General features: G+C 43.9%; 2 protein-coding genes across 3 annotated transcripts in view; both read left to right on the plus strand.

Moving 5' to 3' along the window:
- LOC142464289 (GRB2-associated-binding protein 2-like) overlaps positions 1-7,566 on the plus strand; it is a 79,948-nt gene extending 72,382 nt beyond the window's left edge. Inside the window, exons 12-13 of the mRNA XM_075567758.1 lie at positions 5,865-5,990; positions 7,118-7,566. Of these exons, the coding sequence (XP_075423873.1) occupies positions 5,865-5,990; positions 7,118-7,261 (270 nt within the window). The 3' untranslated portion in view covers positions 7,262-7,566. The remainder of the gene's footprint in view (positions 1-5,864; positions 5,991-7,117) is intronic.
- LOC142464336 (uncharacterized) overlaps positions 1-16,711 on the plus strand; it is an 898,100-nt gene that overhangs the window by 830,099 nt on the left and 51,290 nt on the right. The window lies entirely within an intron of this gene.

Raw genomic sequence — 16,711 nt, forward strand, 5'->3', positions numbered from 1 at the left:
GCTCTCAGTGCCAGTACCTTTAAGCAGCAGCTTGGTGTCTTGCCTCCCCAACCCGTGCACCTCCACTGGGATCACCCGGCCCCACAATGAACTCTGCCGACAAGCGGAACCCAGGGGGAGAGAGACTCAGCAGTGTATTCTGGCAGTCCCATTAGCCGGGAAGGAGGCAAGTCCGGCGTGCTGCCTTCACTCCTCCACTCTTCTCCCTGTCACTGGGCAGTGGTGGCCATTTTGCTGCGGCACCCTGCCGAGTCAAAGCCCCAACCGGAGATTCTCTGTCAACTCCGCCTGTGGGTGGCAAACCCGACCTCCCTGCGAGACTCTCCTGAGAGTCCACGGCCCCGCGGTGGGTCTCAGTCTCCCGAGAAGGCCTGATATCCTCCGCTCCGACACCTCCTTTGCGGGTCTCCGGGGAGAAGATGGCCTCCCCGTCCCATTCGCAGGCCTCGCAAGGAAGCAGCGGACAGGTCAGGGCAGGGTTTTAGATTTAGTTTGCGGTCGTTTCTGTTGTCTGGGAGGGGGGGAGGTGGGACCTGTTGCTAAAGTGTTATTAGAGCCTCTGCTGAAAATGTAAATAGTGCTTTGAGCTTCAGTGTGGAGTATAATGTAGTACTGATTACTGATTCAGTCTGGTGCATTTTTAGTAGTGTTTTTTATTCAGTCTGCTCATTATAGTTGTAGTGCTTTTTTCATCAAGTCTGCTGGATTCAAAATGCCTCCAAAAAAACACAAACACATTGGACAACTTCATCCGAAAGCAAACAAATCAAAATGGCTGCGACCCACTGAGACAACCGAACAGCGTGAGACCCCACTTCAAAAAGACACGGAAACAGTCAGTACATCAAGGGCGGCAGAGACCACAGAGCAGCATCAGACACGATAATCAAAACATTTACTGAATTTATCTTTTCACCTTTCTTATGGAGCCTTTCCGAAAACCCTAAAGCTACCTTAAGATATTTCTAACAAATACCTATGAGAAAATGAAATCCCGGGCAACGACGGGTATATAAGCTAGTATGTTATATTTATTAAAAGGGTTATTTCTGAACATGGTCTCAGGAATGGTTACATAATTGGTGGGTTATTTCTGAGCATGGTCTCTTTAATTGTTCATTGGTAATTTAGGTTCCTTGCTGGGAGGCGGAGCCATTGTTATTTATGAAATATGTTTCTCTTGCTGGGAGAGGCGAGAGGTCAACTTTAGACTCACCTTTGAAGAATTAGAACAAAGAAGGCAGCGCACAGCCCGAGGGTGTCGGGGTCAAAAAAAGATTGATTTATTAAAAAATCGTATTAAAAAGGAGGTACAGAGCTCTCCTTTGCATTTCGAGCACACTTTATCTCCTTGATAAAGTGTCTGCAGGCATGAAGCGCCTTACCTCACTTACCTCTAGCCTTCAAGGAATAATTGTCTCATTGCTAGCATATGTTCTAGACTTCTCACACAATACAACTATTATTATTACTCACGATCCAGTGACATCCCCACCCACCACTCTATAGAGTTTCTGTTTATTTTTCATGAACTTTATTACCTTGATCCAGTACTTGAGTACAGGCATACCCCGTTTTAAGTACACCCGTTTTACGTACACTCACAAGTACGTACATTTTTTTTTAATTGCACCTTTCCCCCTGTGTACGTACACATGCTTCGCGAGTACGGACACCAGGGGGCAGCGTGCGTATGCTGCGGCGGTGTGCCCTCTCTTCCTCTCCCTGGCGCTTCCTTTACCCGGCTCCCCTAGCTCTTCAGTTCCCCAGCTTCCCCCTGGCTCTTCCTTTCCCCGGCTCATCCAATGCCTGGCTCTTACGAACACCCCCCACCTCCCCTGGCTCTTCCGATCACCCCCCCACCCCTTCCGATCATTCCCCCACCCCCCCTGGTCCTTCCGATCACTCCCCCCACCCCCTGTCTCTTCAGATCACCCCCCCACCCCCCTGGCTCTTCCGATCACCCCCCCACCCCCCCTGGCTCTTCCGATCATCCCCCCACCCCCCCCCCCCCCCGGCTCTTCCGATCACCCCCCACCCCCCACCCCCCCTGGCTCTTCCGATCACCCCCCCACCCAGCCTGGCTCTTCCGATCACCCCCCCCCCCCCCCGAACCCGTTCAGAGCCTCCGCTTACTGCCATGCTTCTGCCGCCCGCAACCTGCACGCTGCTTCAGGTAGGGGAAGAAAGGGAGGAGGGACATGGGGGGGTTGATGTGAGGGACATGGGGGGGGGTTGATGTGAGGGACATGGGGGGGTGATGTGAGGGACATGCAGGGAGGGGGGTGATGTGAGGGACATGCAGGGGGGGATGATGTGAGGGACATGCAGGGGGGGTGATGTGAGGGACATGCAGGGGGGGTGATGTGAGGGACATGCAGGGGGGGTGATGTGAGGGGCATGCAGGGGTGGGGATGATGTGAGGGACATGCAGGGGGGGTGATGATGTGAGGGACATGCAGGGGGGGGATGATGTGAGGGACATGCAGGGGGGGATGATGTGAGGGACATGCAGGGGTGGGGATGATGTGAGGGGCATGCAGGGGTGGAGATGATGTGAGGGACATGCAGGGGGGGTGATGATGTGAGGGACATGCAGGGGGGGATGATGTGAGGGACATGCAGGGGGGGTGATGATGTGAGGGACATGCACGGGGGGGATGATGTGAGGGACATGTGGGGATGATGTGAGGGACATGATGTGAGGGTGATGTGAGGGACATGCAGGGGGGGATGATGTGAGGGACATGCAGGGGGGGGATGATGTGAGGGACATGCAGGGGGGGATGATGTGAGGGACATGCACGGGGGGGATGATGTGAGGGACATGCAGGGGGGGGTGATGTGAGGGACATGCACGGGGGGGTGATGTGAGGGACATGCAGGGGGGGATGATGTGAGGGACATGCAGGGGGGGGATGATGTGAGGGACATGCAGGGGGGGATGATGTGAGGGACATGCACGGGGGGGATGATGTGAGGGACATGCAGGGGGGGGTGATGTGAGGGACATGCAGTGGGGGTGATATATGGGAGACGCAGGGTGGTGATATGAGGGGTGTTGGAGGAGATGTGATGATTTTACCCGTGCGGCCCGATTTTTGTATGGGGGGGGGGATCTTTTAAAAATGTATTGAGGCGGTGGGGCTCTTTTAAAATGTATTAAGGCGGTGTTTTTAAAAAAAAAATGTATTGAGGCGGTGGGGGTCTTTTTAAAATGTATTGGCGGGAGCGGGTATTTTTATTATGTATTACGGGGTGGGGTTACATGTATTTAGAGGGGTGGGGGGTTTTGGTATGTATTTTGTGGGGGGGATTGAGTGAGTGGGGTAATTGACATAATTTTTACATAATTTTCCGTTCATCCATTTTGCATCTGCCAGCACTAGTAAGAAAAAAATCAGCTGACATTAAAGATTTTCTTTCTATAAAGCCTACTATATTTATTTTGGTTACAAATGCATTATTTACATCAGTTATGCACGTGTATGACGATTGCAGTATAGTACATGCATCGTAAAGTGGGAAAAAAGGTAGTGCTTCACTTTAAGTACATTTTCACTTTACATACATGCTCCGGTCCCATTGCGTATGTTAAAGCGGGGTATGCCTGTATAGTGTTACCACCTCTTTTTGAACATATCACCCTTGAAGAAGACTGGATCAAGAATCCCATCCTTCCCTCCCTGCTGTTAATTTATATGTTTATATGATTTATTTATAAAAAATAAAGCTAAAAAAGAAAAGAATTAGTCGCGGAACAAAATCAGAAAAGGGTTCTTTCTGAGCATTTAGTCAGGAATGATTACATTGTTGGTGGGTTGTTCCTGATCATGGTCTCAGGAATTGTTCAGTTGTTGATAGGTTATTTATGAGTGTTACAGGAGACCAGGACTTTTAACACTTTTTAAACTGGGATCATTCACTAGGCAAAACCAGGTAGTGGAACAAAATGAAGTTTACTCGGGTAAACCCGCGTACACACAATGAATATACAAAATACAGACGAAATACACACTTACTGGGGATGAAAACTAGGCTCAAATAGGTGCAGGGCGCCTGCTTCGGAAGGCTTACTCTGACCGTGAAAATCCTCCCGGCTTTCTGGTCCTCTTTTCGGCTAGAAACCCTAGCCGCGACTGCTACGTTCTAAAATGAGAACTTGGACCTCGCGACTAACTTAGTCTCTGCAGGGCAGGCTTTCTTAACTCCAAAAATGAAGCCAGTTGCTCTGCTATTTGCAACAGAGCAACTTTAAAAATCCCGCCCGCGCTTCATCGACGCAAGCCACAAGATCGTCTGGTTCTCTGACTAGGACACCTTCTTACATACCTATCGCTGTTCTATGTTCAGCATGGAAGAGGAGGACCGACCAATCAGATCGAGGGAATTACCTCTCCCTAGCCAATAGGAATAGGGGCTCGTCCTTTGACTGACGTCAGAGGAGGAGGCGTGCCAAGCCGGCTCGAAAAGCCGGGTGGGTGGGAAATACAAAATTAGCCAATGGGAAATGCGCCTATGGCTGTATTTTTCCCCGGCTAACTCATTGCCACCCGCTGGGCAGGCTCCGCTAGGTCTGGCAGAATCAAAAGGTGTCCCCACAGGGTGGCCTTTGTTCTCCGGACCTGGCAATTCGCCCTTCCTCGCCCACCAAACGGTTTTGTCACCTTTGCACATCCTCCCTCCTTTGAACTCCGATGTCTATCCAGACTTCCCGGCACCTATGTGGATGCCCGGGCTGGCGGCATAAACATTTACAGTAAATGCACCAAACATGATAAAACATATTTTAATACATAATACAACTTGGGGAGACCCGTACCTGTGAGGGAAATGGTTCTGGGATATCTGGGCTCGAAAATCCGGAGTCTGGGGGACACTGTGCAGCCCCGGTGTAATTCAACCCGTGTAACGGCAAATCATGCAAAAAACAGAGAAATACAGCACCAAAAGACGGATACTGTGAATGCTCAAAAACGAGGCACTCAAAGGGTAAATGACTTGACTGATAATGGTTTATTGTGTGGTCAAAAAAATCAAGAAGTGAACAAACACTAAAATCAATTAAAATACTGTAACACATAATTCTCAGCATGTGATCGGTGTAGATGTTAAACTAATATACTTGTACAAATGTGGGGGAAACCATAAACGCACATGTCCATAAATAACAGATATAAGTGAACACCTATGTGATGAATAACACTGCAGCTGAAGCGGGGCATTCTCATTGTGTTTTACTATGTTTCAGCTTCTCCAGTCACCTGGAACTACACCTTTTCTTAGTTAAAACTAGTTACATTGTTCACACAATGGTGTTGCCATCATTCTCACATTTTATACATGTCACACAGTTTTACTAGATACTAAATTTACACCAGAGCAGACATGGTGAGTTTTAACAAGAAATGGGGGGAAATAACTGCAGGTAAACTCAATATAACTAAAGCCTCTACTGCTCGAAGATGCAAATACTTTGATACACCAACACTGAGGCCCGTGCTCTATATTGCTTAATGTTGATACAGACGTCTATCAGACTTAACACACAGCCTTCAATATTGACTTCTCAAATCATTGTTATTGATCCTGGTTATGTCTGGGACGTGACAAATGAGAATCCCCTCTGTACAGAGGGGAATGAGTCTCCTGTTGGAATCAGCTTCATATGCAGGCCTTGTTAACTTTGAGGGGGCATTCTATATAGTCGAAAGAAGCCGTTTCCACCAAAATGAACCAAGTTTCTCTTTCTCTTCCATTACAAGTCTCATTATGGAGAAAACTGATTTTATTAGGAACTAACTTATGTGTTTCTGTGTTTAATGCACATGATTTTGTGGTTTGGTTTTTGTGTTTTATTTTAGCAAACCCCAGTTTCAGCCTCTCCCGGAACTAGCAGCACAAAAAGCCCCGCTCAGAAGAAGAGCAGTGGCAGTGTGGATTACCTTGTTTTAGATTTTCAGCCAGTTTCACCCAGTCCTCACAGGAAGGTACCAATTAAATGTTATCTATGTTTATGCAGCGCTCCAAGCTAACCCTTTTACCCAGGCCCAGGATAGGAGGGAATATATGGATAGATTTCATGTTAAAGTGTAGTATCTGTGTTCTTTCATACAAATTTTGCTAGTAGCGAAACCTTTTTCTAGTTTAAGATGAGATTTTTTTCTTGTCCATCTGAAGAAGAGACTTGTGAGATCCTGAGCGCTGCTCCTGCTTCTTAATGTTTGCTTTGTTTGATATACAGAGATTATGGTCCATATTCAGTATACCAGGTAGAAAGTAACTGTCCTGCGCTTCAGCTTAGCAGCAGGCACCTACGGTGTCAATCCGTCATGTCACTGGGTATATATTCAGCATAGTAGGAAGTAGGGTAACCAGCACTTAGCAATGCTTTAAGTTCCATTAAAGGGGAGGGATTTACCCAGACACAGGAAGCAGATATTGATCAAGAGTTGATACTGTTGGTCAAATAAATTGCAGCCTTGCATACGTTGATTGGAAATACAGCAGACTAGGTACAGAATGGAATTGGCAGGCGTTGTAGCTAGTACAGGTATACCTGTATCTCCACTTCTAAATTGATATAAACCAGTAGTACTTTGAATTCAACTTCTTTATGTCACACAAATCTCAAAGAAACTAGTCTGTATGGACATTTAAGATATTTATTGGAGACTAATATCTACACAATGTTTCAAGGAAAGAGGGGGATGATGAATTTGTTTAATTTGTATTTCTGACAAATCTACAGTACTTTTCTCAAGAAGTGTTTTTCCTCTTTTCCCCCGAAACAACATGTTTTAATTGGTCTCTAATAAAATTTGAAATGTCTACCACTTCTTTATGTGTGCAACAGAAATATATATTTTTTTATACAGGGAGCAGGTATTCAGATTAGAACTATATTTTCTCACCTCAAAGGTAATACGGTCACAACTGGGCTACTCCACTTCAGAACACTCATATGGGCCCATTAAAAAAATATCACCACTTGCAATAATCTCTGCCTGTAGTATGACACAAAAATATTTGCTAACATCGTGAGACCTTTCTTATCCTGTGAAGTACTTTATTTCTCTTCTGTGAAGTCATCTGAAACTTGTTATGTTCTGTTCAGCCCTCCACATCTTCCGTCACCTCTAACGAGAAGGTGGAATATGTACAAGTGGACAAGGTGAAGACGCAAGCCTTACAAAAAACCAAGCAGGAGTGGGATGATATGCGCCAGTTCTCAGATTCAGCCAAGAGTGACAAGCAGTAACGGATTCTACCACAAAGATAATGAGGAGAGCATGGACGTTACCAACCTAAAGCCTCCTGGCTGTGGTCATACCCACTGATGATGCTGGCTGAGTTTGCTGCTGCTTCTTTGTTAGCACGACTGTTGTTATGCTTTAGTGCTTTTCCAGGTGTGTTTTGACACATTAGAAGAGGGGAATTAGTCACATACTGTAATTAAAGTGGAGCCAGTTTATTAACATCAATGAGAAATTATTGTTATCGTTAATTCTAAATATCCTTTATTTTTCGTGAACAGAAACTAAATGAAACTAAAGGGCCCAAATAATACCCTATATCTTAATGATCCTGCACTAAAGTACAGGATATAAAAGTGAATAAACAAAAAAGTTGGAAGGCGAGAGCATATTAGTGCCTCCGTCTACCACCTAGAAGCTCATTTATCAAACGCACTCCTGGGCGTTTAAAACTTAACATTTAATAATTGTCCTATTAAAATAAATTCTACACACAGAATATTAATAATAAACACACAATGTACTAATACAGGGAGGGGGGTAGGGAGGTGGTGTTGGGCTAGAGGTGTATATTGCTTTATCATGTATCTGAATGAATTCAGAAAAGCTAATTAACACCAAATAAAGCCTATGATTATAGAACACAGGATCTCTGAATAACAACTGCTAACAAGACCCTAATCACTATAGCAACATACATGTGTTGTGCGGCATGAGGTGTAGCATACCGATCAAACCAACCTGTATTGTGAAATATAGCACCTGGCAGTATGTTGTTAATAAATACACTGTTGCTTTAAACTGTTAAGTTATAATATTATCCCTGTAGGTGCAACACAATAACAGGTTGGTGGTACGTGGATTGACTCTACGCCTAATGACGTTGACATACACAGCACACAAATAAATCACACATATAGCTGATAGGAAATATAAAAGTCTGGAAACAGCTGTGACTGAACACTCTGCTAGAAACATATAAGCAGCATACAAATGAAGCTGTGGTGTGTGGACATGCCGTCCAAATATAATCAGTGCTCATGCAACTAAGTCAGTGGTGGTATAGCTTAATACATAGTGTGCATAACATTAAACCTGCTGATATAAGCACAGAGTAACACTGAGACAGGCACACCCATTAGCCACAGAGTGAAAGGCAGCTGCTATACCAGGACACGAACGCAAATAAAACCGGGTCTGTAGCAGAGACAGAGATACAATGTACCAACGATACCAAACCCTCTCTGATCCCCTGAAGAATTTCCGTGTAGGAGGGAAACGCGTAGGGCGTTTGGCGTGGTGACGTCATCAGGGAGGGATCAGAGAGAGTTTGGTATCGTTGGTACATTGTATCTCTGTCTCTGCTACAGACCCGGTTTTATTTGCGTTCGTGTCCTGGTATAGCAGCTGCCTTTCACTCTGTGGCTAATGGGTGTGCCTGTCTCAGTGTTACTCTGTGCTTATATCAGCAGGTTTAATGTTATGCACACTATGTATTAAGCTATACCACCACTGACTTAGTTGCATGAGCACTGATTATATTTGGACGGCATGTCCACACACCACAGCTTCATTTGTATGCTGCTTATATGTTTCTAGCAGAGTGTTCAGTCACAGCTGTTTCCAGACTTTTATATTTCCTATCAGCTATATGGGTGATTTATTTGTGTGCTGTGTTTATGTCAACGTCATTAGGCGTAGAGTCAATCCACGTACCACCAACATGTTATTGTGTTGCACCTACAGGGATAATATTATAACTTAACAGTTTAAAGCAACAGTGTATTTATTAACAACATACTGCCAGGTGCTATATTTCACAATACAGGTTGGTTTGATCGGTATGCTACACCTCATGCCGCACAACACATGTATGTTGCTATAGTGATTAGGGTCTTGTTAGCAGTTGTTATTCAGAGATCCTGTGTTCTATAATCATAGGCTTTATTTGGTGTTAATTAGCTTTTCTGAATTCTTTCAGATACATGATAAAGCAATATACACCTCTAGCCCAACACCCCCTCCCTGTATTAGTACATTGTGTGTTTATTATTAATATTCTGTGTGTAGAATTTATTTTAATAGGACAATTATTAAATGTTAAGTTTTAAACGCCCAGGAGTGCGTTTGATAAATGAGCTCCTAGGTGGTAGACGGAGGCACTAATATGCTCTCGCCTTCCAACTTTTTTGTTTATTCATTAATTATCAGCTCATCAATTGCACCCAACGTCATACTAGGCGTTTTGGGCACACTCGTTTAACACAATTTTCTTTAATTCAGTGAGCTGTATATTTTGTTTGTATTTAAGGATATAAAAGTGTATTCACACCTTAGGCTTGAGATATTGCGGAGATCAAATATTTCTTTCCCGTGTTAAATGTTACGTTCAATTTTTGTATATCTTGTAATATTAAAAGTTGTTTCTAATTTGCAAGTCATTGTGAAGTAACCGCATAAGCGATTCATTTATTATTTTAGTTTTAATAAAGTAATAGCCTATGGCAGTTTTGTTTATGCTGTAAGTAGATGTTGAACATAGAAAGAACTCATGCTAGGCGTAATATTTTATTTTATTTCTGCTGTCAATAAATATGGTACACAAGTTCAATTAAAAACGTATCTGGTTGCCCCTGTGTTTTGGCCAACAACAAAACGTTCCTTGGTTTTCTTTAGCTAGTGGTGGTTAGTTCATTAAATGGTTAGTTGTTAATTTATTGGCTAGCTGGTTAATTGGTTAACATGGGCTGCATGTACTCATATATAAAACTAGTTATGAGTAGACATGACTAGAAGATGTTCTGTTCTATTTGCCGAAACATTTCTGTTAATTCACGTTTTTTTTGTAGTTCACCAGCAAATTTGGGCTTTTGGGAGCAGAGCTAAAAGGGTCAAAAACGCACGGGGTTCCCCAATTCACCATATTTTGTACTTATATCTAGAGGTTAACTTGTTCCAGGTCTTGGTAACTGACGAGACTGATAACTGGCCATATCTATCCCAAATGTGTGCAAGAGAACTACTGTCCAATAACAGAAGAGTTCTTCTATATGAGGTGGGAAGTTTTATTATGTAAAGCAGACGCAAAAACTGAGCAGCTTATACAGTACCTTAGTGCTGTAGCTTGGGACCTTTTAAAGTGTGTCCTGGGTTGATGTTGAATACATTCCATTAAGGCAACTATGAGACTGATACCTGCAAAATATAACTAAATAACCATAATACAATCTTACTAATTTATTAAAAGACCCATTTATTTTCAATCTCTGCAAGAAATCCCACGTAAGAGGTTTACAGCCATGGCCCCGTTTATTCTCCAATATCTCTAATTTTTTTTTTTTCCGAATGCCACGCACTTCACCACGTTCATGCCGCATTCTGACCGCATTAATACCGCATTCATGTTGCATTCACACCCGCGGTTGATGTGTTTATTGATAATAGTTCGGATTTAATTGGTTGCAATTCTTCGCGGATCCACCAGGTGGCAGATATTCATGAATTGTAATGCGCATGCGCTTCAGTAATGTGTCGACTTGCAGGTGTTTAAAAGAATACCACAGTGATCCATTGTAAATTGGCCTTGGTACTGAAGGAGTTACAATAATGTATCAATTTAGGCTTTTCATATTAAAAAATAAATGCACAGTGTCTCGGGTGCTATTGTCCTGAGAGTCCCAACATGAGTGCACCACCGCAGTCCGTGTTCCAAAAACCCGACAGAACGTACGCTTATTTAATATGGGCCGCGATTAATGCAACAGATGATAAGATGGCAACAGTTGGTCAAATTTATCAGTATTTTATCGAAAACTATGACTTTTACAAATTTTCACCAGATGCTCATGTGTGGAAGCGTGCAATAAGGAAAAAGTTATGTATCGTGTTTTTTTCGTATTGATCCCGGTGTTATTGGAGGTTATTGGTGTGCATCACCGGATTTTTCCCGTATCTATGATCATGGAGACTTCAAAAGGCGAAAGGTCATGTTAAAACTAACTAAGAAACGTCAGTCGCAGGCAAGCAATGCGCCAGCGCCAGCACCGGCTTCCAATAACGGTCCGACCGTCAGTGGAAACCTGGTGACCGGCAACCCTAGCTGTCTGTCCCCACCCGGATACCTGCAGCCTGAGTCGGATTTCGCGTACAGATTCCAGCAAGCTTGCATGTACCTAAGCGATTTCCAGCCTCATCAGCTGACTACAGGTGTAGTAGTCCCGCTGTCACCTGTCAACTACGTGTATAATCAAGAATACTGGACTGGCAGTGGCTCGGCGCCAGCTGATTGGCAAAGTCTATGGTGAGTAATGTTGCATTATTTTATTCTGTTTTTGAAATATCAATTCAATGCACAGTCAAGCGATTCTCCTGTAAGCAATATCTCCTGTAAGCAATATCATTGGCTGAGCAGCTTCTACAGTAGATACTGAACAACTGGTGGAAAGCTAGGCGCATGCGCATTGGAACCTTCTTGAAACGCATATGCGTGTCATCACATCGACAGTAGGCGCATGCGCATGTGAACAGGAGACGCCCCCCGAGAAAATTATTGGTGGGACTGACTGTGGGAACTTCTTTAGGGGACTGACTGACCATTACAGTAAAACTTGTACTTTTGTTTTTCCTCAGAAAAGAAAACTTTGTCTTCTCATGTGGAAAACGGCAAATGGAGGGATTTCGATGGATAATATCGCTTTGTGTAACAATGCCTGCACATTGCTGAATCGGATTTAAAAAACCACATACCGGAGTCTACAGTTTAGTGGCCGTTATTGATTAGGATAGAATACTGTAACTGAGAGCTTCATAGAAAACCTGAAACAGTATGCAGTTGTTTTCAGACCGTATACAATACTTTTTTATATATACTGTATAATAACACCGAAAAATAAAAAGTATGCATTTATTCAACATGTATTCCAGTACAGGCAGTCCTCGTTTTACAACGCTTCGCTTTACAAAGAATGGCTTATCCAACACTGCAATGCATACCTATATTCATTTTTACAACGCCAAAATGGCTTATCCAACGCTCTTACGACGCTTTGCAATGTTGTGTATGTGTGTATATATATATATACACATGTTCAAATGAGACATACTGTACAGCACTGCACATGCATGTATAAATATGCAAATTTACAATTACTGCGCGCGCACACGCAGACTGTGTACTGACCTACTGTAGGTTGAACTGCTAAAGTATTAGACTTTGAAGACAACAGCTCGCGAACGCCCCCCTGAGTTTTTAGACGGTATTGCAGTATTGCAGACAGCGATAATAAAATGCTAATATTACGAGCGCTAAAATATCGGAACATATTCCGGGAAGAAAAAAAAAACTGCATCTGCCCGCGGTTATCAGAGTTGCGCCGCTACAGCTGCACTAGGATAACGGCGTCGCCGCAGCTGTACATTCAATGTTGTCTTATATCAGTACAATGAGAAGAATAGGGCTGAGACAGTAGGGGCAATGCGGCTCTCATAATAAAGGTTAAGCCATTGCTCCTATCCGTTTGTATGGATATACAGGATTGCCTCTATAGATCCATTTTATTGGGGCTCATCTGACCCCAAAACAGGTGTTTTAGAATGTAGTAATATATCTGTAACTCAAAGCAATTTTGTGTTTCAGTGTAAATATATATTCCTTTGTTCCCTTGGTGTACCAAGCTGATAACACACTTCAGCATCTGTGATACCCTCATTTGGTAGCGATGGTGAACTGACGTTTGTAATGGTTTGGCTTATCACATAGTCTCAGGATTGGACTGCATTGGACTGGATCCTCTGAAGCTATTCGATTACTCCGGTGCTCTCTGCCAACTTGACTTGCGACTGTTTCCCATACCCTCGGCTTGGTCCAGCTGCGGCTGCTTCCTTTTCTTCACGTAAGACTTCTAAGCCTGATTACAAATTGGCCTTCCTACGCGCAAAAGCTGCAGCGGCGGCGTTGGCTGCAACAGCATGGCCGCGTCCTAAGCGATACGGGCTCTCTCCATTTTCATGGCTACCTTTTTCTGACTAAGCGCCACTTACACACGCGGCCTCTATGGTATCTCACACCCTGGTAGCGCTTGCATTAGATATCTTAGATCGCGCCAAGTTTCATAACCTTGTTGAATTACTGGTTGGCTGGAGCGCTGAGATGCATGCATTCCACTGCGCCTGCGCTTTGAGGGTGATATGTGCAGTGAAATTGTTGCTGTATTTTTAATACTTCACAAAGATTTGCCATAATAATTCTGGTGAAATGGAGTTCCTCTGTCGCTATTTATGGTCAAGGAAATTCCAAGCCTTGGGATTAAATCTCTTAAAAGTATTTTGCATACTGTAATTGTGTCTGAATGTATGCAGGGATAGGCTTCAATCCAGCCAGAGGAAATGTCCAGTACAACAAGAACATATTTATATGTACAACATTTTGGAATTTGTATAAAATCAATTTGCAAGTTTACAATTGGCCCCCATGGTGGGGGATGTGCAGCCTGCTTGGTTTTGAACTGCTTTGCCTACATTGTGTACTTGGCAAATTGAGCATGTTTTACAATATTGTTGTGCAAGAACAGTACATTTTGGAGCATACCAACATTTTGTAATTTCAGTAATCATTCCCCCTTTGCCAGAGTGGGACATGCCCTGGCAAGGTGAGGTAAAATGATCTTTGGTGCCACCAGGCGGCTGGCCAGAGAGTGTCAGCGTCCATGAGGGTGTAATAGGCACCCTGCCAGTCCCCATGATTCTAATTCACAATATGGGGCAGCATTTTGAATTTGAGCTACAGCAGATCACTAAAATCAGTGATCCGAAAATGGGCAGTCGATATATATATACAATATAAATATTGTAGTAGCCCGAGGGCTTTGGCCATACTATCAGTCAAAGCGTTTCCGCAGGTGACTTCGTCAAAAGAAGTTGTGTGAGCAGCACATTTAATAATAGCGAGCCGAGTGGGGAGCTGGATAGAATCAAGTAAAGTAGCAATATATGGACCATATATGATAGGGGATTCCTTACATCCGCAGGTACCCCTATTTTTCCATAATTGACTACAATCATGCACAGTACCAAATGCATAAGCAAAATCAGTGTACACATTAGCTGTTATACCTGTGGCAAGTACACAAGCTTGTGTGAAGACAACTAATTCAGCAACTTGAGCTGAATAAACCAAGGGCAGAGAATTTGCTTCTAAAACCTCATGCTGGTTACTATCAGCATAACCTGATACTAAGTTACCCTTTATCTCTCTTTGACAAGACCCATAAACATACAATACGGGGTCTGGGTTACCCAGAGGAACATCCTTTAGATTCACCCGGGCATGCGAAGATGAGTGGTTAAAGAGACACAAACATCAAGTGGAGTGGACATGAGGGAAGCTGGGTTTAGAGTGGGGCACCTTTGTAGAGAAATATGGTCTGACAAAGAACTACTGTTCGAAACGAGTAGGAGGTGTTTTCCTGTGCTTATTTTACTCCAATAAAGATTTTTTGGATTATTTGGATCCCCTCCTGACTCCAGTTTTTGATGGTGCTCTACTCTTCTCGCATCTGCAGTAATCAGTAGGTTTTCGTATTTTGTCAACCGGCATTTGAAAAGTGTTGAGTTTTAGACTTTTAACAGTAATGCAGTGACAGCATGTGGAACAAACACAATGAGAGGAGATTTGAGAAGTAAATTCTCAGAGATCTCAACCAAGTGAGCTGCAGCACGCAGGCAAGGTGGGAGCCCTGCAGCGACTGGGTCTAAAGTAGAACTATAATATGCTAAAGGTCGCTGTATACCTCCGTGGGTTTGAGGGAGTACTCCTGTAGCAAATTCACCTTTTTCATGACCATTCAGGGTAAAAGGTTTGTCACAGTCAGGCAATCCCAGAGATGGGGCATTAGTCAAAGCCTGCCTGAGGGTGACAAAGGCGTCTTCACACTCAGAAGTCCAAATGATACGTTCTGGGTGGTGAGATTTTGGAGTGGCTTCATTAGTAAAGCATATCTCAAAACCCACTGCAGACAGTATCCAGCCATACCCAGAAAGGATCGGACCTGAGATTTGGTGGTGGGTCGAGGCACCTGTAGGATGGAGCGGATCCTATCCTGAGACAGGTGTCTGGAGCCAGGTGACAGATCATGCATGACCAAGATAATGCACCCATTCCTGACAATTGCAATTTGTCTTTAGAAGCTTTATGACCTTTCTGTGCCGCTGCCTGTAGGAGAATTATTGAATCAGTTACACACGCGTCTTTGGAGGGAAAAGCTAGTAAAAGGTCACCCACATACTGAATTAACATCCAGGCCTCTTTTCAATATCAGAGAAAAGAGATGGAGATTCTGTATACCCCTGGGTCAACCGTGTCCATGTTTATTGCTGCCCGCCATAAGTAAAAGCACAGAGTCAGAGTGGATTGCGATTGAAAAAAAAGCTGAACATAAGTCTACCACAGTGAAATAATTGGCTGTGGAAGGGACGTTGGAGAGAATAGTGGCAGGGGTTGGGACCACAGGGAAGGAAGGTAAAACAGCCTGATTAATTGCTCGCAAATCCTGAACAAACCTCCATGTCTGCTTACCAGGTTTTGGGACTGGAAAAATAGGAGTGTTGCAGACGCTGCTGACAGGAACAATAACTCCTTGCTCCAAAAGAGAAACAATGACAAGGGCTATACCAGCCTCAGCTTTAGGACACAAGGGATATTGTGCCTGTCAGGGCAGTGGCTTGTTAGGATTGAGGTGGACATGGACTGGTTGGGCAGTGCTAATTTTTCCCACCTCATCAGGATGCTGGGACCACAATGTTGTGGAGATCTGGAGTATAATGCCATTCTGAATATCTGTAAGGGTGCTTGGTTTATGCAGTGGAGTTACAGTTGAGAGTGCTGCCAATACAGCATTCTCACTATGGACAGGCAGATCTAAATACACTCCTTCAGAAGTGCAATAAATTGTACATCCCAATCTACACAATAAATCATGTCCCAACAAATTAACAGGAGAGAGGGCTGAGCAGGAATGCATGTCTCTCAGTGATAGGACTCAATTTTACTGAAAGGGGCTCAGTGACGGGGTGAGGTATAACCTGATTAAATATTCCTACAGCATTTGCAACCTGCGTAGTGAGTGGCAAAGAAGAAAAATCTGTCACCCGGAGAGTGGACTGACTAGCCCCAGTATCAACAAGGCAGTCAACCTTGGAGCGTTAATAGTACAGGAAACATAAGGACCGTCTTGATCAATGGGAAGCAAAGGGGCGATAAAGTCACATTCCTCTAGACTGTCCTAGTACTGCTGATTTTGAAACTGCTGCTGTGCAGGTGGGAACGAGGAGGAAGAGTAATTCTGGATTGGTGCCCTCATCGCCTGACCAGTATGATAAGGGCACTCATTCTTCCAGTGACTGGGTTGTTGGCAATAATGGCAGTCTCCAGATCGAGCCCTACTGTTGTAACCCTGAAC

Source organism: Ascaphus truei, chromosome 12 (assembly GCF_040206685.1).
Source record: "Ascaphus truei isolate aAscTru1 chromosome 12, aAscTru1.hap1, whole genome shotgun sequence".
In the NCBI taxonomy this organism is placed as follows: domain Eukaryota; kingdom Metazoa; phylum Chordata; class Amphibia; order Anura; family Ascaphidae; genus Ascaphus; species Ascaphus truei.